Genomic DNA, 27,985 nt, shown 5'->3' with positions numbered 1-27,985 from the left:
GTAGATCTATGCCATGAGCTCAGCTCACTCTGATAAGCTGTGAGTGGTAAATTTGGGTTTAGATATGAGAGAATACATCTGTGTGGTATATGTGTACCACATTAAACAAATTCTTCAGCACACAATGCATAATGAGGAAAAAAAACTAAGACCGTAATTTTCGATTAAAACAGCGACTTTGTAGTGTTTTTTGTATGTTTTTTATAGTTGTATTTGTGATTTCTTGGTCTCATTTGATAGAATGGAAGATATATTACAGAAATAGAGATGATTTTGATTAGTTTTAGTACTGGAAATGGCTTCAAACTGAGCTCAAAGTAGCTCAGTTCAAGAGTAAACAAATGATCTCACACATCTAATACACACCAGCTGGTGGGTCTGATATACATTCACAAATGTGGTGATATTATTTATACAGTTATTACAATATTGCATAAAAGTAGATCTTCTATTTTTTGGTCTGAATAAAAATTCATTATGTGAATAAAAAATAAAAATGGAATTAATTTGTAAAGCATGAAAACGTAACTGATGAACAGAGGAAATATTAGTTTAGTGCCAGGAATGCCTGCATTGTTCATTCTGGACCCTATTTTGAAATTGGAATATTTTGAGCTTTACATTAAATTGGCCAAATTACCAATTTTCGATCACTTTATTTTGTAGTTGAAACAGTTGACTTGGTGATTTCTTGTGCTCAATCTTCGGTCAACATCATGGCACATCCTCGTGATTTACTCACGCCTCGTTGTATTAACACTCTATTATTCGAGGAAAGTGATATGGAAGGTCAGTTTAGTGGATTTGACACAGATGTGGCTACTAATAATCAAGAAAATAGTGAAAATATAGACAATAACCCAGATGACCCTCAGCCCATCACCTCTGGGGTGGCCAGTGTGGCCACACCAGACCTTAGGCCAAGCACTTCTGGGGTGGCCAGTGTGGCCACACTAGACCCTGGGCCAAGCACCTCTGGAGTGGCGAGTGTTACACATAGGCAACTACGCAAGAGGAAACTATCATTTTCCCGGTGTTTTAGTGATAGTGAAAGTGATATAAATGATGATGAGATTGATTTTATGCCATTAGAGGATTCATCTAATGACAGTGATCATTATTCACCAGTGAAGCATACTTTTAGGCGTCATTACCTACATTCAGGCAGTGTGCCATTTGCAGTCAGCGGCAAGGGTCGTGGCAGGTCACGATCCAAAACCCCTGCCACTGATAGTGAAAGTGATCATGAAGGTGAATATGCAGGGATGGAGGAAATAGTGGTGGGTGGCACGGTGCCTGGACCACATGGCGCGGTGGGTGGACAGACAAAGGACCGCCCGGCATCCCCTCAACCATGTGCTGCCTCCACTCGTGTCCCCCCTCCTGCTTCCCCATGCCCCATGCCAGAGGTCCACCCTGCACCATGTGACCGAGAGTGGAACTGGACACAAAGTATATTCATGCCACAGCCTTTTGATTTTGATGCGAGTGGAAGTGGCATCCTGCCACAATGTCTCATAACGAGTGAGTCTACAGAGTTAGACTTTTTCCAGTTATACTTTGACGAGCCAATAATGAATTTGATAGTGACCCAGATGAACAATTATTACCGCTATATCATGGACAATACACCAGAGGTTGGGGAATCGTCACGGCTGTGCAGATGGAAAGATACAACAGAGGATGAAATGTATTTATTCCTTGCCACTGTCATGCTTATGCCACATACCTATAAGAACAATATACGTAACTACTGGGCCACAGACTACTTTATCAGTACTCCTGTCTTCCGTGACCTCCTTCCCTGCAACAGATTCATTCTGTTGCTACGAATGTTGCACTTCTTAGACAGGAATAGGCCCAACAGAAATGACCTTCTATACAAAATCCGGGAAGTGTTTATCTATATGAAGCAGAAATTCAGTGCCTACTTTTATCCCTTCAAGAACATTGTTGTTGATGAGTCCTTGATTCTGTTCAAGGGACACCTGTCATTCAAACAATATAGTATACCGAGCAAACGTCATCACTTTGGTATAAAACTTTTTGTCATGTGTGACTGTGAGAGTGGTCTTCTGTTAGATGTGATTGTATATATTGGGAAAAACACACTCGATGATACCAGGCTCATGTTGGGCATTTCTGGTGATGTTGTTCAAAAAATGATGGAACCATACCTTGGCAAGGGCCATACATTGTATACAGACAACTGGTATACCAGCCCTATGCTCACAGATTTCCTACATGTGAACAATACTGATATATGTGGAACAGTGAGAAGGAATAGAAAACATATGCCAGGGTTCAGTGGAGGCAGTATTGAAGGTGCAGTGCAAGCATTTCATGCCAATGACATCATGGCACTGACGTGGCATGACAAACAGGACGTGACATTGCTGTCAACCATCCACAGAAACGAGATGGTACAAACAGACAAAGTGAACAGGGAGACCAATGAACGTATTGACAAGCCTGCTGCTGTTGTTGACTATACAAACAATATGCGACTCGTTGACAAGTGTGACATGATGATAGGGTTCGTTGACTGTGTGCGTAGGAGTCGCAAGTGGTATATAAACTGTTTTTTCACCTTGTAGACATTGCAGTGCTCAATGCATTCAATATGTACGAAATAAAGACTGGAAAACGACAACGTTTTGCAGAATTCTCCTTGAATGTCGTAAAACAGATAGCAAAAAAGTATGGTACCACACCTGTACCTTCCCCTCAACAGCGACCTATCACACCACAACCTGTCCCCCAACCACAGCCACAGCCAGTGGGGGAAGTGCCAGACCGAATCATCCCTAACTGTCACTACTTGGTACCAGCACCACCTACCCCAAAGAAGAAGCATTCCCAGAAAAAGTGTGTTGTGTGTGCTACCACCACAAAACGACCCCAAACGAGTATCATACAGTCGTGGAGTTCTAGAAACAAAAGTGGGACATGTAAATACTTGTAGTATATAGTTGTAGATAATAATGTGTGATTCAGCCAGGTGTGCAAAATCACCTGTCAGTGTGTACATGTATCTGTGACAATATGATAATAATTTTGTATATATTATTGGTGTATAAGGAACAATTAACATTGAAATCAAAAGAATTACTGTAAAACATAAGAATCATATCATGAAAACCAAGAAAAGTAAAAAAAAAAATGGAAAAAGTAAATATGCAGAGTTTCTGCAAGCGGTAGTGCTCCATGTTGCCGTCAGGTGATCGCCAAGTGCCAACTTCGCGGCCTCATGTCTCAGTAAGTACTGACCCTAAAAAAATTTTTTTATTCTACAACACTTAGAACAATGTGCTCTTTTTTTCTAAAAAAAAAAAAAAAAAAAGTTTTTTGAAATATTTGGGGCACTGGGGTAGTGAACGTATATATACGTTTGGACTGTTTACGGGTTAAGGGCTAAAATCACAGAAATAAAGTATTACAATATTATGTGACAAGCTTAATCATGATGGGGACACTATGAACATTCTTTTATACAGTGGTCCCTCGTTTTTCGTAGTTAATCCATTCATGGAGTTGCTACTATTAACGAAATCTACGATTTGCAAATCAATTTTCCCCATAAGAAGTAATGTAAATACAATTAATCCATTCCTGGCACCCAGAAGTATTAACCCTTTGTCGCAACCCCCAATCCTGAGGTGTCTTCTGGTGTCGCAAAATTTAAAAAAAAAAAAATTATTTTTTCTTATGAAATGATAGATAATCTTTTCCCGATTGTAATGACACCAAAAAAAACGAAATTTGATGGAAAGCTTGACGGAATTATGCTCTCACGAAGTTAGCGACCTCGGCGATATTTACAAATCGGCAATTTCACCCACTTTGAGTCCTATTTTCGGCTAATTCCATTGTTCCAGTCGACCAAACGCATAGCTATTTCTTTAGAACTCCATTTTTTCTATCGACTGAATACAAGAAACTGCCCATTTACCGATTTCAACTACCCAATAATGAGGTCAGAAATTTGCAATTTGGCCAATTTCACGAAAATTAAAAAATATGACAATTTCAAAATAAGGTCCAGAATGAACAATGCAGACATTCCTGACTCTAAAATAACATTTTCTTTGTTCATCAGTCACGTCTCCAGGCCCCTCTGATATTACTCTTGCTTTCTATTTTGAATTTTTATTCAAACAAAAAATAGAAGACTTACTATTATGCAGACTACTGCAATACTGTAATAATTGTATAAATAACATCAACCCATTCATGACTGCATATTAGAATGGCTAGTTGGACATTTATTGGACAATGACATCATTTGTTTACTTTTGAACATTGGCAAAAATCAAACATTTTCCCTACTTTGAGCTCCATTTCCAGGTTCTTTTTATAGTAAAATCAATCAAAATCACCTCTACTTCTATAATATGTTTTCCATTCTATCAAATGAGACCAAGAAAATGAGAATATAACCATAAATACTATACGAAAATAGACCACAAAGTTGGCATTTTAATTAAAAAAAATGGTTGGAGTTTTTTTTTTCTCATTATGCACTGTGCGCTCCAGGATTTTTTTTATATGGTGCACACTGACCACACAGACCCAGTCTCTCACATGTGGGCCTACCAGCTTTCTCCTGCTTGATTTGAAGCCGCTAGAATTTATGAGTATGTATACGTCAAACACGGTACCTCGTAAGACGTATATATCCGGCTGCGACAGTCAAAGGGTTAAAACAAAAAAAAATTTTTGCATGAAATATACATGTAGTACATAAACAATACATTGGGAAATGATGAATGAAACATTAACAACATAACACTTACCTTTATTGGAGATTCTTCTTAGTGTATGGGAGACTGGAGGAGGAGAGAGATTGGATTGTTTATAGTTTGGAAGGGGAATCCCCTTCCATCAACACCTCAGGTACCATTTGCTTTTCTGGGGTTGCTTCTCTTCTCAGTTTCTTAATGCCACTAGGACCACCTTGAGAGTCACTGGAGTCCTGTCTCGCAAAATAACTGTCCAGAGAGCTCTGTTTCTGGCGTCTCTTTAACACTTCCCTAAAATGGCCCAAGACTTTGTCACTGTACATGTTGCCAACATGGCTTGCAACAACCTTGTCAGGGTGATGTTTCTCCATAAAGCTTTCCATCTTACCCCACATAGCAAAAATCTCTTTAATTTCTGAAGAAGGCACCGTCTTCCATCTCTCTTCCTCCTCCTCTGCAGCAAGATTCTGAGCTGCGATGTGTTGCTCTTCCTGCTGAAGCTCTTGCAGCTCCTCAGTGGTGAGCTCTTCGTTGTGGACTTCCACCAATTCTTCCACATCCTCCAAACTCACAACCAACCCCATGGAACTCCCCAGTGCCACAATTGATTTAACAAGAGACATAGGCTCATCAGGGTCAGTCCCAAACCCTTCAAAATCCCTCTTGTCGAAACAATCTGGCCACAATTTTCTCCAAGCAGAGTTCAAAGTCCTGGTAGTCACTCCCTCCCAAGCCATACCTATAAGAGTTATGCAATGGAGGATGCTGAAGTGTTCTCTCCAAAATTCTCTTAGGGTCAAGTGAGTGTCCGTGGTCACAGTCAAGCACCTGTGAAACATTGCTTTGGTGTGTAGTTTTTTAAAGTTTGCAGTGACCTGCTGGTCCATGGGCTGGAGGAGAGGAGTGGTATTCGGGGGCAAGAACTTTACTGTGATGAACCCAAACTCCTCGAAAATTAGGTCATCCAAGTTTGGAGGATGAGCAGGTGCATTGTCCATTACCAGCAGGCACTTGAGATCCAATTTCTTTTCCAGGAGGTAATTCTTCACACTAGGGCCAAACACTTCATTGAACCACTCGACGAAAATTTCCCTCGTGACCCATGCCTTACTATTAGATTTCCAAAACACACACAATTTACTCTTCATAACATTGTTTTTCCTGAACACTCTGGGATTTTCAGAATGGTACACTAGTAATAGCTTCACTTTGAAATCCCCACTAGCATTAGCAAAGAACATTAGCGTCAGCCTGTCTTTCATAGGCTTGTGTCCTGGCATTGCCTTTTCCTCCTGTGTAATGAAGGTCCTCTTTGGCATTTTCTTCCAAAAGAGGCCTGTTTCGTCACAATTGAACACTTGTTCAGGTTTCAGTCCTTCAGTCTCTATGTACTCCTTGAATTCATGCACATATTTTTCAGCCGCCTTGTGGTCCGAACTGGCAGCCTCACCATGCCTTACCACACTGTGTATGCCAGTACAGTTCTTATATCTCTCAAACCAGCCTTTGCTGGCCTTAAATTCACTCACATCACCACTATTTGCAGGCAGTTTCTTTACCAAATCTTCATGCAACTGCCTAGCCTTTTCACAAATAATCGAAGTCATAAGAGTATCTCCTGCTAATTGTTTCTCATTTATCCACACCAATAATAACTTCTCAACCTCTTCGAGTACTGGTGATCTCATTTTTGTCAGCATAGTTACCCCCTTTGCAACAACAGCATCCTTGACTTCCTTTTTCTTGGCCACTATGGAACATATGGTTGTGTAGGGTTTCTTATACATCCTGGCCAGTTCGGCTGCACTTGTGCCACTTGTTCAATGATGTTTTTCTTAAATTCAATTGTATTTCTCACCTTCTTTACCACAGGCTTGGCACTAGGAGCTTTCTTTGGAGCCATGGTAGCTTATTTAGTACTTGCAAGCACTAAAATAAACGGAATATTATGAAATATTTCGCTGGAGCACGTGAAGGGACCTTCTCTCACTGGTAAACAATGCCAGACTGGCTGCCGCCCCAGCTCACACCGTGCGTACACGTCCCGGACGAACTACTACTCGCGAGTCAACTTATGAAAAGCGAGCCCATGTTTATACGAAAATATCCCTACGATTTCTGAAATCCATGATTCCCAAGAACTACGAAAAGCGGGGGACCACTGTATATATATACAGTGGACCCCCGGTTAACGATATTTTTTCACTCCAGAAGTATGTTCAGGTGCCAGTACTGACCGAATTTGTTCCCATAAGAAATATTGTGAAGTAGATTAGTCCATTTCAGACCCCCAAACATACACATACAAACGCACTTACATAAATACACTTACATAATTGGTCGCATTCGGAGGTAATCGTTATGCGGGGGTCCACTGTATATATATATATATGTATATATATATATATATATATATATATATATATATATATATATATTGTCAGGTAATAAATTCTACTAAATTTCCAGTAGTATACAAAAATGCGCGAAGAGCATTTACACTGGCAATTCTAATTGTAGAACATGTGAGGACAAACTCGGGCTTGGGGGGGGGTGGACTCAGGTAATTTGAAGCTGAGTGACTTGACTGCAGTGGTTTGTAACTTACTGACCAGCCAACCACATTGTTATCTGTAATACTTAAAATACCTACATTCACTCAATCATTATATATATTTTCTTTTTTCAACAAAATATCCGTATCCCACCAAAGCAGGGTGGCCCAAAAAAGAAAAACAAAAGTTTCTCTCTTTGACTTTAGTAATGTATACAGGAGAAGGGGTTACTAGCCCCTACCTCCCAGCATTTCAGTTGCCTCTTATGACACGCATGGCTTACGAAGGAAGAATTCTGTTCCACTTCCCCATGGAGGTAAGAGGAAATACACAAGAACTAGTATGAAAATAGAAGAAAACCCAGAGGGGTGTGTGTGTGTATATATATATGGTTGTACATGTATGTGTAGTGTGACCTAAGTGTAAGTAGAAGTAGCAAGACGTACCTAGAATCTTGCATGTTTATGAGACAAAAAAAAAAAAGGACACCAGCAATCCTACCATTGCTATCCAACATAAGAACATAAGAATGGGGGAACACTGCAGAAGGTCTACTCATATATTTATCCAATCTCTTTTTAATGCTGCCCAAGGTTCTAGACTCTGTCACCCTACTTGGAAGATTGTCACATGCAGCATTCTCCGCCTGACCCAGCATTCTCCACCTAACTAAATCCTATAAATACTCATGTACCTTTTACCCAGGTACATCTGTTTGTGACTTGATAAAGCCCACTGAGTAGACAAAACATTGTCAATAAAGGATCACATTATACTGCTTATGAGTTTATATTCCCATTGTGTCGGTATTTTATACCAATTATTTCCACACATAGCTTTGTTATGTCTTATCTACATATACTCATATTTTCATAGAGATGCCACATGTTAGATAAATGATAGATGCAAATTTTTTTAAATAGAATAAATTTGTACTCTGAATGTCTCCAAGTAATGATCCTTTCCTAATGTGCTGAAAATTTGTAAATAAGCGTAACAATTCCATTGAGTAATGGAATTTGAACCTGTGATTTGGTGGTCCTGAGATTGGTAGTCCAACACTCAACCTCTGAACCATAATGGGTCAAAGTTTTTGGTTGGTGAAACCTTGTAAACCTTTGTGGTTCAGTGGTTGAGTGTTGGAGTGGCAGAAATAGGATTTCCATATTATAGATTTGAATCCTTTCACCCCATTGAATACTCTTTTAATAACTGTATATAAAATGTGTAAAAGTGATCATTATTTCACTAGTGTTCTATGTATATTATGCAGTAATTAGCTGTGCAAGTTTATATGTGACTTTTTCTCCATTGTTCTATGTATATTATACAGTAATTAGCTGTGCAAGTTTATATGTGACTTTTTCTCCATTCAGATGTAGGTGATGAGGCATGAAGCATATGCTGTCCATAGGTGTATTTATATAGTTGTCTTTAATGCAGCAAGTTGCTTCTGGGTATCCACTGCAACTTCTGTGAAGGTCAAGGAGATAGACAAACTCAGAGCTTAACACCAGTATGTTAGGTAAATGGGCATAAATGCAGTTAATGGGACATTAGTTGCATCTGTGTCCACTTATCTAACATTTTGTTGATATTTCTGCCATTATTAATTAATATTAATATGAATGTTTTCCCTTAGTACAGTCCTCATCTGTGGGCGAAGTATTTGTCCCATTGCCCTTCCTCAGTGGACACCCATGAAGTTGCTCACTAATTAACTTTTTTCAGGTGTGCAGTTTATATATATGAAGTGTTGCTGATGGTAAGAGACAAATCAGTATCTAAACTGTGTTGAAAATACTTGAAAATATTACAGTACTGATGTACAGGATGTGAGAGATAATGACAGCAGTGTTCATATCAGAATATTTTTACTTGTATGAATAGTGTATTAAGGCATTGTTTATCATAGTTCGGATATTGGGTTTCCCTTATTATTGGCAACGCTTTATCTAATTGCTTCTATTGGTAGTTATTAGCCAATATATATATTTATATATATAATTATATATAGATAGAGGTTTGTGTTAATTCTTAGTCAACATAAGTCAATATTTTTGACAAATACAGTCTGTTAAATTCTTGAAAAATATTAGGTTATAATTTCCCCAACATATAATTGTTATAATTTCCACATTTTTTTGTTTGACATATGGTGACTAAGACTATTAAGCTGATGGTTATGGAGTCTGAGTATCAGACACTGTTGTCCCCAGGTCACACTCTGAATGTGGACTGGTGCCCGCAGAACTCCCACGACCATATCCCATCACACGGTATATGATTGTCTGTTTCTCTGATACTTAATGCCTTGCAGTGTACCCAGCACCTGTTCATTTGTCAATCCTTTATTGATCTTGTTGAAAGCATGTAATTCCATTAGAGTAATTGGAACTAGCCCACAATTTGAAGAGGAAACTTTGGTCAGTGTTTTGGTCAGTTGTATTTTGAAATATCTAAAGTCTCATCTCCAAATTGTAGGTTAGCTGTGAATTGTTTCAGCTTTGATATTGTGACTTACTCCTTGTACAGCATTTACAGTACTGTATGCTTCATACCTATGTTTTGTTCATGTGTAGTAAAATGTATTTCTGTATCTTGGTTCTGAGAAACCACTCAGGAATCACCATCTGTTAGAGTTTACCTTAAACTACCATCTTACAGCATCCCTACCACTTTCTACTCAGTTTGGTCTCTTTCTGCCTTCCATCCTGTAAATGATTCCTGTTTTATATGCAGAATTAGGACTGTCCCATCAGGTGAAGCCCATTCATACAGCAGACTTCATGCAACTTGTCCAGCTTGGATGATTCTCTGACTGTCAACAAGACTGTAGAGTTGAGTAAGAGGATTAGCTTAAGCAACAGTCTGTATTAGGCCCAGTTGTTCCTCTAAAGCAGAGATAGCTAATAGCATTCAGTGCAGAGGCCTTATAGAAAAGATTGACTTTGTGATGTATGTCCTCCAGTTTTATCAGTAGATGAAGAAAAGAGTCTGACTGACTACTACAGGGGTCACAGGGAATTTGTTTGCAATTCCATAATGATGGAGCTCCAAACAAGATGGTCCACACATACTCTCACTAATATGTTAGGTCATAAGAAAGCTGAAAGATCCTTTCTAAAATACCCTCAAGAATTATATCAGCCTTTCCCATCTACCACATATTAATTTATTTATTTATTATTAATTAGGACATGATACATAGATGTACAAAGAAATACAGAGGTTAAGTGTAACATGCCAAAAGCCCCTTGTATGCAGAGCATTATGGGCAGGCTTAAAATTAACTTAAGATTAGCTAAGCAGTGATATATTCCGTGGTAAAAACTACAGTAAACAAATAACAATTAAGCACAAATGAGTATTTCAAAGACAGGTCATATGGTCATTTGCTGAGTTGCTGTGCATTCAATAGAATGGAGTATAGTCTATTAGGTAATGTAATTAAAAAAACAAAGTTTGATAGGGTTACAGTATTTATTTAGTTACAGTTATTCAGTATTTATTTAGTTACAGTTATTCAGTATTTATTTAGAGTTACAGTTATTCAGTATTTATTTAGTTGTGGGTGAGTAAGTGATTTTTAACCCTTTGAGGGTTTCGGCCGTACTAGTACGGCTTACGACCCAGGGTTTTTGACGTACTAGTACGCCTAAATTCTAGCGCCCTCAAATCTAGTGGGAGAAAGCTGGTAGGCCTACATATGAAAGAATGGGTCTATGTGGTCAGTGTGCACAGTATAAAAAAAATCCTGCAGCACACAGTGCATAATGAGAAAAAAAAACTGACCATTTTTTTTAATAAAACAGCGACTTTGCACTGTATTTTTGTATGGTATTTATTGTTGTATTCTAGTTTTCTTGGTCTCATTTTATAGAATGGAAGACATATTACAGAAATTGAGATGATTTTGACTGGTTTTACAATGAAAAGTACCTTAAAATTGAGCTTAAAGTAGCAGAAATGTTCGATTTTTACCAAAGTTCAAAAGTAAACAAATCATGCCAAGCGTCCAATACATGTCAACTGGTGAGTCTAATATTCTTTTGCAAGTGCGCCAATATTATTTATACCATTTTTTACACTAATGCAGTAGTCTGCATAACAGTAAATCTTCTATTTTTTGTGAGAATAAAAATTCAAAGTGGAAAGCAAAAGAATGTAAGAGGGGCCTTGAGACGTGACTAATGAACAGAGGAAATGTCATTTTAGTGCCAGGAATGTCTTTCTTGTTTATTCTGGACCCTACTCGGAAATTGGCATCTTTTGAAATTTGTGTGAAATTGGCAAAATTGCTAAATTCTGACCACTGTACTGGATAGTTGAAATTGGTAAATGGGTGGTTTCTTGCACTCGTTCGATATAAAAAATGGAGTTCTAGCGAAATATTCATGTTTTTTGTTGACTAGTACAGTGGAATTGGCCGAAAATGGGGCTCAAAGTGGGCAAAATTGCCGATGTGTAAACATCGCCGAGACCGCTAACTTCGCGAGAGCATAATTCCATAAGTTTTCCATCAAATTTCATAATTTTGGTGTCATTATGATCAGGTAAAGATTCTCTATCTTTTCCTAAGAATTTTTTTTTTTTTTTTTTTTTTTTTTTTTTTTTTTTTTTTTTTTTTTTTTTTTTTTTTTTTTTTTTTTTAATTTGGCCGACCCTGAGAACGAGTCTCGGAGAGGGCCTGTCGACCCTCAAAGGGTTAAGAAGAGACTTGAATTTATAAACAGACAGTGTTTCTTTTATATTCACAGGTAATGAATTCCAGATTTTTGGGCCTTTTATGTGCATTGAGTTTTTGCATAGTGTGAGATGGACACGAGGAACATCAAAGAGTGATCTGTGCCTTGTGTTATGGTCATGTGTTCTGTTGAGGTTGGTAAGGAGATGTTTGAGGGGAGGGTTTATATCCGAGTTAAGTGTTCTATGTATGTAGTAGGTACAATAATAAGTATGGATGTTTTGTACGGTGAGTAGGTTTAGAGTTTTGAATATTGGTGGAGTGTGCTGCCTGTAGTGGGAATTTGTTATCATTCTGACTGCAGCCTTTTGTTGGGTAATTAATGGTCTGAGATGGTTTATTGTTGTTGAGCCCCATGCACAAATGGTATGAATTGTCCCTAAATATGAAGGATGTACAGTGGACCCCCGGTTAACGATATTTTTTCACTCCATAAGTATGTTCAGGTGCCAGTACTGACCGAATTTATTCCCATAAGGAATATTGTGAAGTAGATTATTCCTTTCAGACCCCCAAACATACACGAACAAACGCACTTACATAAATACACTTACATAATTGGACGCATTTGAAGGTAATCGTTATGCAGGGGTCCACTGTACTTTCATGCCTAAAAATCAGATTTTTTAGTTTTGTAAATTGAGGGGGTAGACTTTGTTCCCTCACAAGAGAGTAAATTAGCAGTTTTCTGCATCAGCAGTCAATACACTGTTTTCATATCCTCTCTTCTTTCATCATAGGTCTTCCCTTCTGCCTCATGGAGCCCCTTGAAATAGTGTTAATATATGAAGGTGGGCTAGTGCAAGTTTAGGTTAAAGAGGAGATTGAAGAGGGATGGGATAGTTTTAAAAATGCAATATTAGAATGTGGGGCAGAAGTTTGTGGTTATAGGAGGATAGGTGCAGGAGGAAAGAGGAGTGATTTGTGGAATGATGAGGTAAAGGGTGCAATAAAAGAGAAAAGAGTAGCTTATGAGAGGTTTTACAAAGCAGAAGTGATATAAGAAGGGCAGAGTATATAGAGAGTAAGAGAAAGATGAAGAGAGTGCAAAAGGAGAGCAAATGATAGAGTGAGAGAGGCACTGTCAACAAATTTTGCTAAGAATAAGAAAACATTTTGGAGATAAACAAGTTAAGAAAGCCTAGGGAACGAATGGATTTGTCAGTTAAAAATAGAGTAGGGGAGTTAGTAGATGGGGAGCTGGAGGTATTGGGTAGATAATGGGAATATTTTGAAAAACTTTTAAATGTCGATGACGAAAGGGAGGCAGTATTTTCATGCACTAGCCAGGGAGGTATAACATCTTTTAGGAGTGAGAAGAGCAAGATGTGAGTGTGAGGGAGGTGCTTGAAGCATTACATAGAATGAAAGGGGGTAAAGCAGCTGGAACTGAAAGGATCATAGCAGAAATGTTAAAAGCAGGGGAGGATATAGTGTTGGAGTGGTTGGTATTTTTGTTTAATTTTGTGTAATTTTTATTAAATATTGAGGAAGAAAGGGAGGCGATAATTTCATGCACTGGTCAGGGAGGTATACCATCTTTAAGGAGTGAAGAAGAGCAGAATGTTAGTGTGGGGGAGGTACGCGAGGCATTACGTAGAATGAAAAGGGGTAAAGCAGCTGGAACTGATGGGATCATGACAGAAATGTTAAAAGCAGGGGAGGATATAGTGTTGGAGTGGTTGGTACTTTTGTTTAATAAATGTATGAAAGAAGGGAAGGTACCTAGGGATTGGTGGAGAGGATGTATAGTCCCTTTATATAAAGGGAAAGGGGACAAAAGAGATTGTAAAAATTATAGAGGAATAAGTTTATTGAGTATACCAGGAAAAGTGTACGGTAGGGTTATAATTGAAAGAATTAGAGGTAAGACAGAATGTAGGATTGCGGATGAGCAAGGAGGTTTCAGAGTGGGTAGGGGATGTGTAGATCAAGTGTTTACATTGAAGCATATATGTGAACAGTATTTAGATAAAGGTAGGGAAGTTTTTATTGCATTTATGGATTTAGAAAAGGCATATGATAGAGTGGATAGGGGAGCAATGTGGCAGATGTTGCAAGTATATGGAATAGGTGGTAAGTTACTAAATGCTGTAAAGAGTTTTTATGAGGATAGTGAGGCATGCATAGTTCCTTTGTATAAAGGCAAAGGGGATAAAAGAGAGTGCAAAAATTATAGGGGGATAAGTCTGTTGAGTATACCTGGTAAAGTGTATGGTAGAGTTATAATTGAAAGAATTAAGAGTAAGACGGAGAATAGGATAGCAGATGAACAAGGAGGCTTTAGGAAAGGTAGGGGTGTGTGGACCAGGTGTTTACAGTGAAACATGTAAGTGAACAGTATTTGGATAAGGCTAAAGAGGTCTTTGTGGCATTTATGGATTTGGAAAAGGCATGTGACAGGGTGGATAGGGGGGCAATGTGGCAGATGTTGCAAGTGCATGGTGTAGGAGGTAGGTTACTGAAAGCAGTGAAGAGTTTTTACGAGGATAGTGAGGCTCAAGTAGAGTATGTAGGAAAGAGGGAAATTTTTTCCCAGTAAAAGTAGGCCTTAGACAAGGATGTGTGATGTCACCGTGGTTGTTTAATATATTTATAGATGGGGTTGTAAGAGAAGTAAATGCGAGGGTCTTGGCAAGAGGTGTGGAGTTAAAAGATAAAGAATCACACACAAAGTAGGAGTTGTCACAGCTGCTCTTTGCTGATGACACTGTGCTCTTGGGAGATTCTGAAGAGAAGTTGCAGAGATTGGTGGATGAATTTGGTAGGGTGTGCAAAAGAAGAAAATTAAAGGTGAATACAGGAAAGAGTAAGGTTATGAGGATAACAAAAAGATTAGGTGATGAAAGATTGGATATCAGATTGGAGGGAGAGAGTATGGAGGAGGTGAACGTATTCAGATATTTGGGAGTGGACGTGTCAGCGGATGGGTCTATGAAAGATGAGGTGAATCATAGAATTGATGAGGGAAAAAGAGTGAGTGGTGCACTTAGGAATCTGTGGAGACAAAGAACTTTGTCCTTGGAGGCAAAGAGGGGAATGTATGAGAGTATAGTTTTACCAACGCTCTTATATGGGTGTGAAGCGTGGGTAATGAATGTTGCAGCGAGGAGAAGGCTGGAGGCAGTGGAGATGTCATGTCTGAGGGCAATGTGTGGTGTGAATATAATGCAGAGAATTCGTAGTGTGGAAGTTAGGAGGAGGTGCGGGATTACCAAAACTGTTGTCCAGAGGGCTGAGGAAGGGTTGTTGAGGTGGTTCGGACATGTAGAGAGAATGGAGCGAAACAGAATGACTTCAAGAGTGTATCAGTCTAGTGGAAGGAAGGCGGGGTAGGGGTCGGCCTAGGAAAGGTTGGAGGGAGGGGGTAAAGGAGGTTTTGTGTGCGAGGGGCTTGGACTTCCAGCAGGCATGCATGAGCGTGTTTGATAGGAGTGAATGGAGACAAATGGTTTTTAATACTTGACGTGCTGTTGGAGTGTGAGCAAAGTAACATTTATGAAGGGATTCAGGGAAACCGGCAGGCCGGACTTGAGTCCTGGAGATGGGAAGTACAGTGCCTGCACTCTGAAGGAGGGGTGTTAATGTTGCAGTTTAAAAACTGTAGTGTAAAGCACCCTTCTGGCAAGACAGTGATGGAGTGAATGATGGTGAAAGTTTTTCTTTTTCGGGCCACCCTGCCTTGGTGGGAATCGGCCAGTGTGATAATAAAAAAAAATAAAAAAAAAGTGAGGCTCAGGTTAGGGTGTGTAGAGGAGAGGGAGACTACTTTCCGGTAAAAGTAGGTCTTAGACAGGGATGTGTAATGTCACCATGATTGTTTAATATATTTATAGATGGGGGTTATAAAAGAAGTAAATGCTTGGGTGTTCGGGAGAGGGGTGGGATTAAATTATGGGGAATCAAATTCAAAATGGGAATTAACACAGTTACTTTTTGCTGATGATACTGTGCTTATGGGAGATTCTAAAGAAAAATTGCAAAGGTTAGTGGATGAGTTTGGGAATGTGTGTAAAGGTAGAAGTTGAAAGTGAACATAGAAAAGAGTAAGGTGATGAGGGTATCAAATGATTTAGATAAAGAAAAAGTGGATATCAAATTGGGGAGGAGGAGTATGGAAGAAGTGAATGTTTTCAGATACTACTTGGGAGTTGACGTGTCGGCGGATGGATTTATGAAGGATGAGGTTAATCATAGAATTGATGAGGGAAAAAAGGTGAGTGGTGCATTGAGGTATATGTGGAGTCAAAAAACGTTATCTATGGAGGCAAAGAAGGGAATGTATGAAAGTATAGTAGTACCAACACTCTTATATGGGTGTGAAGCTTGGGTGGTAAATGCAGCAGCGAGGAGACGGTTGGAGGCAGTGGAGATGTCCTGTCTAAGGGCAATGTGTGGTGTAAATATTATGCAGAAAATTTGGAGTGTGGAAATTAGGAAAAGGTGTGGAGTTAATAAAAGTATTAGTCAGAGGGCTGAAGAGGGGTTGTTGAGGTGGTTTGGTCATTTAGAGAGAATGGATCAAAGTAGAATGACATGGAAAGCATTTAAATCTATAGGGGAAGGAAGGCGAGGTAGGGGTCGTCCTCGAAAGGGTTGGAGAGAGGGGGTAAAGGAGGTTTTGTGGGCAAGGGGCTTGGACTTCCAGCAAGCGTGCGTGAGCGTGTTAGATAGGAGTGAATGAAGACGAATGGTACTTGGGACCTGACGATCTGTTGGAGTGTGAGCAGGGTAATATTTAGTGAAGGGATTCAGGGAAACCGGTTATTTTCATATAGTCGGACTTGAGTCCTGGAAATGGGAAGTACAATGCCTGGACTTTAAAGGAGGGGTTTGGGATATTGGCAGTTTGGAGGGATATGTTGTGTATCTTTATATTTGTATGCTTCTAAACTGTTGTGTTCTGAGCACCTCTGCAAAAACAGTGATTATGTGTGAGTGTGGTGAAAGTGTTGAATGATGATGAAAGCATTTTCTTTTTGGGGATTTTCTTTCTTTTTTGGGTCACCCTGCCTCGGTGGGAGACGGCCGACTTGTTGAAAAAAATGTATGAAAGAGGGGAAGGTACCTAGGGATTGGCAGAGAGCGTCTATAGTTTCTTTATATAAAGGGAAGGCAGACAAAAGAGATTGTAAAAATTATAGGTAGTAGGTTGGTAGACAGCAACCACCCAGGGGGGTACTACCATCCTGCCAAGTGAGTGTGAAACGAAAGCCTGTAATTGTTTTACATGATGGTAGGATTGCTGGTGTCTTTTGTCTGTCTCATAAATATGCAAGATTACAGGTACGTCTTGCTACTTCTACTTACACTTAGGTAACACTACACATACATGTACATGTTTATTTATACACACTCATCTGAATTTTCTTTGATTTTATCTTAATAGTTCTTGGTCTTATTACTTTTCCTTTTATATCCATGGGGAAGTGGAATAAGAATCTTTCCTCCGTAAGCCATGCATGTTGTAAAAGTCAACTAAAATGCCGGGAACAATGGGCTAGTAACCCCTTTTTCTGTAATAATTACTAAAAAGAATAAGAAGAAAATTGTCAAATTGGGAAGTCTGAATGTGCGTGGATGTTGTGCAAATGATGAGAAAGAGATGATTGTAGATGTTATGAATGTGAAGAAGCTGGATGTCCTGGCTTTAAGTGAAACAAAGCTGAAGGGGGTGGGAGAATTTCAGTGGAGAGGAATAAATGGGATTAGGTCAGGGGTTTCAAATAGAGTTAGAGCTAAAGAAGGAGTAGCAATAATGTTGAAGGATAAGTTATGGTAGGAAAAGAGGGACTACAAATGTATTAATTCAAGGATTATATGGAGTAAAATAAAGGTTGGATGTGAAAAGTGGGCTATAGTAAGCGTATATGCACCTGGAGAAGAAAGAAGTGTAGAGAGAGAGAGATTTTGGGAAATATTGAGTGAATACGTGGGGAGTTTTGAACCAAGTGTGAGAGTAATGGTGGTTGGGGATTTCAATGCTAAAGTGGGCAAAAATGTTGTGGAAGGATACACAAATAACCCGCACATAAAAGAGAGGAGCTTATGACGACGTTTCGGTCTGACTTGGACCATTTACAAAGTCACACTAACGAGAAGTGGAGCAGGACGGTTATATATAGGCAGGAAGAGGTAGTGGTAATAGAGGTGGTAGTAGAAGTAGGAGTAGTAGTAGAAGTGGTAGTAGTAGTAGTGGCGGAGATGGAAGGAAGAAGCAATGGGGAAGAAAGGAGGAGGAGCCAGTCAAATACAAAGAAAGGGGAGCACTGCAAGGGAGCTAGGTGCCCACAGAGGAAGAGCAAGAACACAGAGGGGGGGGAGGGAAAAACATAATGAAATGAGTAATGAAGGAACAGAAACACAAGACAGAAGAAGGAAAGACCACCCAGAAAAGAAAAAGGAAAGAGGAAAGGGGAAGAGGGAGAAGAAGAAAAGGAGGAATCAGGTTAAGTCACTGGTGTTCTGAAGTTTGGAGCATTTTACAATGTAGCGGGAGAGGAAGGCATCTACAGAGACGAAGCCAGGACTAAGATTCATACAAGGAAAGTTGTGTATTAGGGAGGATTCAACAAGACGGCGACTGTTAAAGTTGGAAGTAGGGAAGACAGTTTTAGCAGAAGACCAGTCTATAGGATGGCTGTGATCTCTGACGTGACAGAACAGAGCATTGTTAGTGTCGGCAAGCCTAGTGTTAGGCTTGCCGACACTAACAATGGTAGTGTATGGTAGGGTTATTATTGAAAGAATTAGAGGTAAAACAGAATGTAGAATTGAGGATGAGCAAGGAGGTTTCAGAGTGGGTAGGGGATGTGTAGATGAAGTGTTTACATTGAAGCATATATGTGAACAGTATTTAGATAAAGGTAGGGAAGTTTTTATTGTATTTATGAATTTAGAAAAGGCATATGATTGAGTGGATAGGGGAGCAATGTGGCAGATATTGCAAGTACATATATGGAATAGGTGGTCAGTTACTAAATGCTGTAAAGAGTTTTTATGAGGATAGTGAGGCTCAAGTTAGGATGTGTAGAAGAGAGGGAGACTACTTCCCAGTAAAAAGTAGGTCTTAGACAGGGATATGTAATGTCACCATGGTTGTTTAATATATTTATAGGTGGGATTGTAAAAGAAGTAAATGCTAGGGTGTTTGGGAGAGGGGTGGGATTAAATTATGGGGAATCAAACACAAAATGGGAATTGACACAGTTGCTTTTTGCTGATGATACTGTGCTTATGGGAGATTCTAAAGAAAAATTGCAAAGGTTAGTGGATGAGTTTGGGAGAGTGTGTAAAGGTAGAAAGTTGAAAGTGAACATAGAAAAGAGTAAGGTGATGAGGGTATCAAATGATTTAGATAAAGAAAAATTGGATATCAAATTGGGGAGGAGTAAAGAAGAAGAGAACGTTTTCAGATACTTGGGAGTTGACGTGTCGGTGGATGGATTTATGAAGGATGAGGTTAATCATAGAATTGATGAGGGAAAAAAGGTGAGTGGTGCGTTGAGGTATATGTGGAGACAAAAAACATTATCTATGGAGGCAAAGAAGGGAATGTATGAAAGTATAGTAGTACCAACACTCTTATATGGGTGTAAAGCTTGGGTTGTGAATGCAGCAGCGAGGAGGCGGTTGGAGGCAGTGGAGATGTCCTGTCTAAGGGTAATGTGTGGTGTAAATATTATGTAGAAAATTCAGAGTATGGAAATTAGGAGAAGGTGTGGAGTTAATAAAAGTATTAGTCAGAGGGCTGAAGAGGGGTTGTTGAGGTGGTTTGGTCATTTAGAAAGAATGGATCTAAGTAGAATGACATGGAGAGCATTTAAATCTGTAGGGGAAGGAAGGTGGGGTAGGGGTCATCCTCAAAAAGGTTGGAAGGAAGGGGTAAAGGAGGTTTTGTGGGCGAGGGGCTTGGACTTCCAGCAGGCGTGCATGAGTGTGTCCAATAGGAGTGAATGGAGACGAATGGTATTTGGGACGTGACGATCTGTTGGAGTGTGAGCAGGGTAATATTTAGTGAAGGGATTCAGGGAAACCGGTTATTTTTATATAGCCGGACTTGAGTCCTGGAAATGGGAAGTACAATGCCTGCACTCTAAAGGAGGGGTTTCGGGATATTAGCAGTTTGGAGGGATATGTTGTGTATCTTTATACGTATATGCTTCTAAACTGTTGTGTTCTGAGCACCTCTGCAAAAACAGTGATTATGTATGAGTGAGGTGAAAGTGTTGAATGATGATGAAAGTATTTTCTTTTTGGGGATTTTCTTTCTTTTTGGGTCACCCTGCCTCGGTGGGAGACGGCTGACTTGTTAAAAAAAAAAGAATTATGACTATACCAGGTAAAGTGTATGGTAGGGTTATTATTGAAAGAATTAGAGGTAAGACAGAGAGCAGGATTGCAGATGAGCAAAGAGGCTTTAGAATGGGTAAGGGATGTGTAGATCAAGTGTTTACATTGAAGCATATATGTGAACAGTATTTAGATAGAGGTAGGGAAGTTTTCATTGCATTTATGGATTTAAAAAAGGCATGTGATAGAGTGGATAGGGGAACAGTATGACAAATGTTGCAAGTGCATAGAATAGGTAGCAAGTTACTAAATGCTGTAAAGAGTTTTTATGAGGATTGTGAGGCTCAGGTTAGGGTGTGTAGGAGAGAGGGAGACTCCTTCTTAGTAAAAGCAGGTCTTAGACAGGGATGCATAATGTTACCAGTGGTAGCTAATAGCTAAAATTAGTGGAGTTGCTGCTTCAGAAATTTTTTAGCCTTTGTTTTAATATTGTGTAAAATGAAACAAGCATATAGAAAGAAAATTTATATATAAGCTTGATAATCATCTCATTCTACACTTGATCACATTCAAGAATATGGCACATGGTTTTAAGCACAACACATGTCGCTGAGTCAAAGAGAAACACTACCATCAGAAACCAAGGAAACACCACCATCAACAACGCTGAGGAATTCACAGACCAGCTAAGGAAGTTAGATAGCTATCTGGATAGGCTAGAAAATTTCACCCCAAATATTTTACTCCTTGGAGATTTTAATCTCCCTCATGTAAAATGGAAGATGGCACAACACAATATTATACCAGAAATATCTCCAGGAAGCACCCTGGCTCAACAGGCACATGCCAGGGAACTAATGAGACTTTGTGAAAAGTTCTCATTACACCAACAGATAATTGATCCCACTAGAAATGAAAATACCTTGGATTTGATATTCACAAACAATGAGGAACTAATCAAAGACAGTATACTCTGATCACAACATCATAGAAGTTCAAACAAGTGTTAACTTAGGGTTAGGGAACTGCTTCACTAACGTTAGAGACGGGATGTTCAGTAAGTTTAATTTTAACAACCATAGAATTAACTGGAAAAAAAAAAAAACTAGTTATCAGACATATCCTGGAAAGCAGACTTGAGCACCCTAAATCCTCCCCAGTGCCTAGAGAGGCTGAACAGAGAAGCATACAAGGTATGTATGAAGCACGTACCATTGAGGAAACCCAGAAGGAGATCAGATATAGAGGGAGAGTGTAGGAGATGGTACAGAAGAAGAAAATGGGTTACTGAATTGCTTAAAAACAAATATGCTTCAGCAGAGGAAAGATAGGCTTAGACATGAGATCATTGAACTAGAGCAAAAACTTAGGATTCATACCTAACAGAGGAAGAACAAAGGGAACAGAGGGCCATACATGGTATTGCAAGAAACCCAAAATATTTCTATTCCTATGCAAAATCCAAGCTAAGAACTACCTGTAGAATTGAACCACTACTGAGAGGAGACTCGTATACTGACGATGTACAGGAAATGAGTGAAATCCTAAAAGAACAGTATGAGTCAGTGTTCAGCAACCCACTAAATGACAGCAAGGTAGAAAATGCAGAAATATTTTTCACTTCAGAAGGAGACTGTGCAGACCAACTAACTGACATTAGTACAATTCCCATAGATTTCGAAAAGGAAATGGACAACATGCCCACTCACTCAGCACCTGAACCAGATTCATGGAATGCTCTGTTTATAAAGATGTGTAAAGTACCATTAGCACGACACTCGGCATTCTTTGGAGAAAGAGCTTAGATTTAGGTGAAATACTGGAGGCCTTAAAGAGTGCAGACATAGCTCCTTTGTATAAGGGAGGTAGTAGAGCACTAGCTAAAAATTACAGACCATTAGCCCTAACTTATCACATCATAAAAATCTTTGGTCAAATTTCATAGACCAGCACAATGAGCATAACCCGAACCAGCATGGTTTTAGAGCAGGACGATCATGCCTGTGAAGGCGTTTAACAAATGCGATCATGGAGTGATAGCGCACAAAATGAGGTCCATGGGCATTACGAGGAAGGTAGGCAGATGATTTTCGGTTTCCTAACACACACAACACAAAAGTAGTAGTCAACAGGGCAAGATCCAGCATCAGTGAGGTCAAAAGCTCAGTGCCCCAAGGCACCATCCTGGTGCCTCTGCTGTTTCTCATCCTCATAGCAGATATAGATAAAAACACCCGGCACACTTTTGTATCATCATTTGCAGATGACACTAAAATAAACATGAACATCACTACAGTAGAGGACACTGAAAAAGTACAGGAAGACATAAGTAGGGTTTTCCAGTGGGCAGTGGAGAACAACATGACGTTCAGTGGTGATAAGTTCCAGCTGCATAGGTATGGAAAGAATGAAGAACTCAAAAGGAACACTATATACAAAACTCAAGAGGGTCACCAGATAGAACGTAAGGAACACGTAAAAGACCTGGGAATAACTATGTCAGCTGACCTTTCTTTTAAAGACCATAACAAGACAAAGATCACAACAGCCAGGAAGATGACAGGGTGGGTACTGAGAACTTTCAAAGCAAGGGAAATAATGCCGATGGTGATACTCTTCAAATCACTAGTGCTCCGTCACTTAGAATATTACTCATTGCTGATGGCCCTGTTCAAAGCAGGAGAAATATTGGAGCTGGAACAAATATAGAGATCGTGTATGGCTCACTTTGAGCCAGTAAAGCACCTAAACTACTGGGAATGCCTTCAAGTCTTGAACATGTACTCATTGGAGCGGAGGAGAGAGAGATACATGATAATATATACCTGGAAAGTACTCGAGGGCCTGGTCCCAAATCTGCACACTGCCATAACAACATACTGGAGTGAGAGATATGAGAGGAAGTGTAAAATAAACCCAGTGAGGAGCGGGGGTGCAGTGGGGACAATAAGTGAACACTGTATCAACATCCTGGGTCCCAAACATACCTGGGACAAGTGTAGAAGCCATCAAGAGGAAATTGGACAGGTATCTTCACCAGGTGCCAGATCAACCAGGCTGTGATGGATATGGGGCAGTGGGCTTCCAGCAGCAACAGCTTGGTTGACCAGGCAAGCACCAGATGAGCCTGGCCCATGGCCGGGCTGAGAGAGTTGAGAAGCTCTCGATACTCTTCAAAGGTATATCAAAGGTACCTTACACTTGCGCAACAGGGTCGACACTGCGTCAGCGACAGTGCTCTCTACCTAGCGTGCAGCGTCTTATCTCGGACATGTGCACATGCACACAACAGCCAAACCCCGAGTTGCTGGAACTGTGAAGCACACATTTCCATACAAGGATTTTCATAATTTTTTTCATGTACTAGGGGATGGCTGTTGACATTAAGCTAAAGGATTATATATAATGTACAAGTATAAAGAAAAAATTAAAAAAAAGGAATCATTATATTGAATGTTATCGATAATATCGAGTGAAAATAGGGGGTGCTGCAGATCCGCAGTGCCTATACACGAGCCGCCACTGAACGTCACTATGATTGTTTATCATATTTATGGATGGGGTTGTAAAAGAAGTAAATGCTAGGGTGTTGGGGAGAGGGGTGGGATTAAATTATGGAGAATCAAGTATGTACAAAATAGGAGCTGACACAGTTTGGAGAGACATCTAAACTGTCATATCTGAGTGCCTCTGCAAAGATAGTGATTATGTATGAGTGATGGTGAAAGTGTTGAATGATGAAAGTTTTTTCTTTATGGGTCACCCTGCTTTAGTGGGAAACGGCCAAAATGCTAAAAAAAATATATGTAGTATATACTATATAAATTTATTATCAACCCCAGAAGTCACAGGTTCTTGCCATGTCTATGTGTTAGTCCTGGTGTGATGTGGCCTATACCAGTATGGCCAAAAGGAAGTATCACATCAAAACAACTAGTCAGGGCAACTTGAGTGCAAGTTAAGTCTTGACATTGAGATAACTATTACAAATATAAACCATGTTTTTGTCTGCACTGCAAATTATATGAGGATGTTATATGTCAAATGTGAAGCTTAGTTTGATTGGGCATGAGTGTAATCAGGATTTTTCTGCCTAGCAGGGAATTGGAAATATCTACCTCCTATTCCTAGGATGTATACCTTTGCTCAGGGCCTGTAAATAGAGAACTGTTTTCACATCCTGACAGTTCTCATTAATCTCAACAATTCTTAACCCTTTGACTGTTTCGGCCATATATATACATCTTACGAGCCAGTGTTTCAGACGTATATATATGTACTCAGTAATTCTAGCGGCTTCAAATCAAGCAGGAGAAAGCTGGTAGGCCCACATGTGAAAGAATGGGTCTGTGTGGTCAGTGTGCACCATATAAAAAAAATCCTGCAGCACACAGTGCATCATGAGAAATAAAAACTCTGACCGTGTTTTGGATTAAAACACTGACTTTGAGGTGTATTTTTGTATAGCATTTATGGTTGTAATCTCGTTTTCTTGGTCTCATATGATAGAATGGAAAACACATTACAGAAATAGAGATGATTTTGATTAGTTTCACGAAAACCACCGGAAATGTTTGATTTTTACCAATGTTCAGGAGTAAGCAAATCACACCACATGTCAAATGGGGAGTCTAATATTCTTTCACTAGTGCACTGATATTATTTATACCATTTTTACAATAATGCAGTAGTCTGCATAACAGTAAATCTTCTATTTTTTTGTGTGAATAAAAAATCAAAATAGAAAGCAAGAGTAATATAGGAGGAGCCTGGAGACGTGACTAATGAACAGATGATATGTTATTTTAGTGCCAGGAATGTCTGCATTGTTTATTCTAGACTCTATTTTGAAATTGGCATCTTTTTTAATTTGTGTGAAATTGGCCAAATTGCCAATTTTTGACCACTTTATTGAGTAGTTGAACTCGGTAAATGAGCAGTTTCTTGTACTCACTTGATAGAAAAAATGGAGTTCTAAAGAAATAGCTAAGAGTTTGGTCGACTGGAACAATGGAATTGGCAGAAAATAGGGCTCAAAGTCGGTGAAATTGCCGATGCGTATATATCGCCGAGATTGCTAACTTTGCGAGAGCGTAATTCCGTAAGTTTTTGATCAAATTTTGTACTTTTGGTGTCATTACCATCGGGAAAAAATTCTCTATCATTTCATAAAAATAAAAATAATTTTTGTTTTTCCAAAAATTTTGCAACATAGAATGACAGTTTCAGAAATGGGCTTGTGACAGTCAAAGGGTTAAAGAAGGACGATAATTGACAGGGTTTCCACGCACAAGTGCTAAAGCATCAACAAATGCCCCCCTGATTTAAATTACTGGTGGTAAGATTCATGAAGAGTTCCTCAGTACCAAGTTACAGAATACAGTACTGTATTTTGAAGTGCAGTAACACATTTTCGTATCTGGTGCAGTGAGCCATGAAGATTGCTACTTTCCCCATGCCAGTTACCATACCTCTGGCATTATGAATGACCTATAGACCACAACATTCCAGATTCAACATAGGTTAAGTTAGGCAAGTGTCATCAGAAAACAGGTCAAGATATAGAAAATAGAGCCATTAGAGGATGGGAGGCAGAAGACACCACACTGATGGAGTTCAGAAGCTGGTGGTTACAGATAAATTTGACTGTTAGTGTCTCCTGACTGGCTCATGGAACTAGATACAGAAATATTTATTTTATCCTTCAGAATGTAGTCATTGCAACTGTGCAACTTGTTTTCAATTATGTTCAATGTTGGTTGATAGTTTTACCTGCAACTTTTTTTCCTTTATGCAAAGTCCTATCCTATCAAGCATGGCACACACTTTTTGTTATTTTAATATTTAATTGTTCATATTTATATAAAGCATGGAAATTTTCTTCATAAATAATTTTTAAATGCTTAATGTAGTTAATATTTATAATAGCGTATTATGTACAGTGTATTTGATCAAGATCAACGGCTATTTTCAAAAATATTTATAATTTGAGCAATATTACAGTTGAAGGTAACTACGCCAAAGTCATTATTGAAATTGCATTTGATTAAATTCTAGTAATAATTGTTTATAAGGAATTTAGATTTAGCATTATAGCATTATTTTATTTGTATGAAAAATATATATTTTTTTTATTGAAAATCAGTTGATCTGGGTTGTGCTTGAAAGTGAGCCTGAGTTTGAGTTTGTGTTGTGGTTGAATTAACCTACTTATCAGAGATTTATTATAAAATTTCTGACTTTTCTTAGTATGTATTGCAATTTTCCCATGTGTGTCAGATTTATTATTGTCTTCACATTTTTTCTTTCATATTCACATGCATGCAGACACACTCGCATACATGCATGCATGCACATGCGCAAGTACACACATACACAAAAAAAAAAAATAGAAATGTTTTGATAAGATTCATCTCCTAATTATGAATTTTTGGTGAGCTGTTTCAGTCACGATATTGTGACATTTTACTCTTCTGATGGAAAAATTTTCAATACACGGCTCACATTTCTGTCATATATTGTAAATAATGAAATACGAAGAAAGGTCTTATTGACCAAAGCTTGTGCTGTCTTCCACACACTGCCCACCACTCTACATTATTGATCTTCTGTCTAAACTTCTTCATATTAAAATTATTCATCTATGTACTTGAACAAGTACATTAAGTCTGTATGTAATCTTTTGTGGGAAATCAAGATGTAGTGAATAACTGACAGTGAGCCTGAGTCTCTGTTCCTGCCCTGAACGTTTGCATGTTCAGGGACCCGGCAAAAAAGAATTTCTGCATGTTTGCTAGAAATTACACTCAACTATAATTGTATATGAAGGGCGATAAGATGAGGGGAGTTGAACTTCTGGATAACTTGCATTAATGGTATGCAATACAGGCAGGTAGATGAATAAGACACATGCAGTAGTTTAGTATATTTATTGATGACTGAAACAGCCCACTGAGCAGGCAAAACATCTCATCAGTAAAAATACTGAATTGTTGTACGTGTGTCTTGTCTATGTCTAGTTTTTAACCCTTGCAGGGTCGGTCCTATACATGTACGGCTTTGCAGCCAGGGTCGGTCCCGTACTTATAGTGTGGAACCTCGGTTTTCGTATGTCCTAGTCTGTATGTAAAACTATAGTTATTCTCTATAAAATGTATTTTTTGTTAATATTTTTGGGTGTCTGGACTGGATTAATTGGATTTACATTATTTCTTCTGGGAAATATTAACAAAAAATACATTTTATAGAGAATAACTATAGTTTTACATACAGACTAGGGCATATGAAAACCGAGGTTCCACTGTACGCCAAAATTCTAGCACCTTGAAATCAAATGGGAGAAAGCTGGTAGGCTTACATGTGAGAGAATGGGTCTGCGTGGTGAGTGTGCGCAGTATGAAAAAAATCGGAGCACCTGCATTGCATTGTGGGAGTGGTAATTCAGTGCGCCTTGGTCACCAAGCCAAGCAGTAAGGAATACCTCACTTTCCGACGACTTGGGACCCTTCCCTTCCTAAGTGATAGTTCTAACACAATTTGATGTGTCAATGAAGATGAATATAATGGTTTTGAGGGGTTTGTGACAGAAAGTAATGACCAGGATACCAGAAATAGTGATGAAAACCCACACCATAATCAACTTTCCACCA

At 39.0% G+C, this 27,985-nt stretch overlaps 1 protein-coding gene across 18 annotated transcripts in view; it reads left to right on the top strand.

Moving 5' to 3' along the window:
* The window catches only part of l(1)G0196 (inositol hexakisphosphate and diphosphoinositol-pentakisphosphate kinase), a 1,071,245-nt gene that overhangs the window by 973,454 nt on the left and 69,806 nt on the right, over positions 1-27,985 (top strand). For 16 of the 18 annotated variants that reach the window (XM_070103279.1, XM_070103273.1, XM_070103280.1 and 13 more), the window contains one exon: positions 9,517-9,576. The exons of the other annotated variants lie outside the window; for them this stretch is intronic. In XM_070103279.1, coding sequence (XP_069959380.1) covers positions 9,517-9,576 — 60 coding nt within the window. The remainder of the gene's footprint in view (positions 1-9,516; positions 9,577-27,985) is intronic. 18 annotated transcript variants of the gene reach the window in all.

This window comes from Cherax quadricarinatus, chromosome 85, assembly GCF_038502225.1.
Source record: "Cherax quadricarinatus isolate ZL_2023a chromosome 85, ASM3850222v1, whole genome shotgun sequence".
In the NCBI taxonomy this organism is placed as follows: Eukaryota; Metazoa; Arthropoda; class Malacostraca; order Decapoda; family Parastacidae; genus Cherax; species Cherax quadricarinatus.
This window is presented reverse-complemented; position numbering and strand designations above follow the sequence as displayed.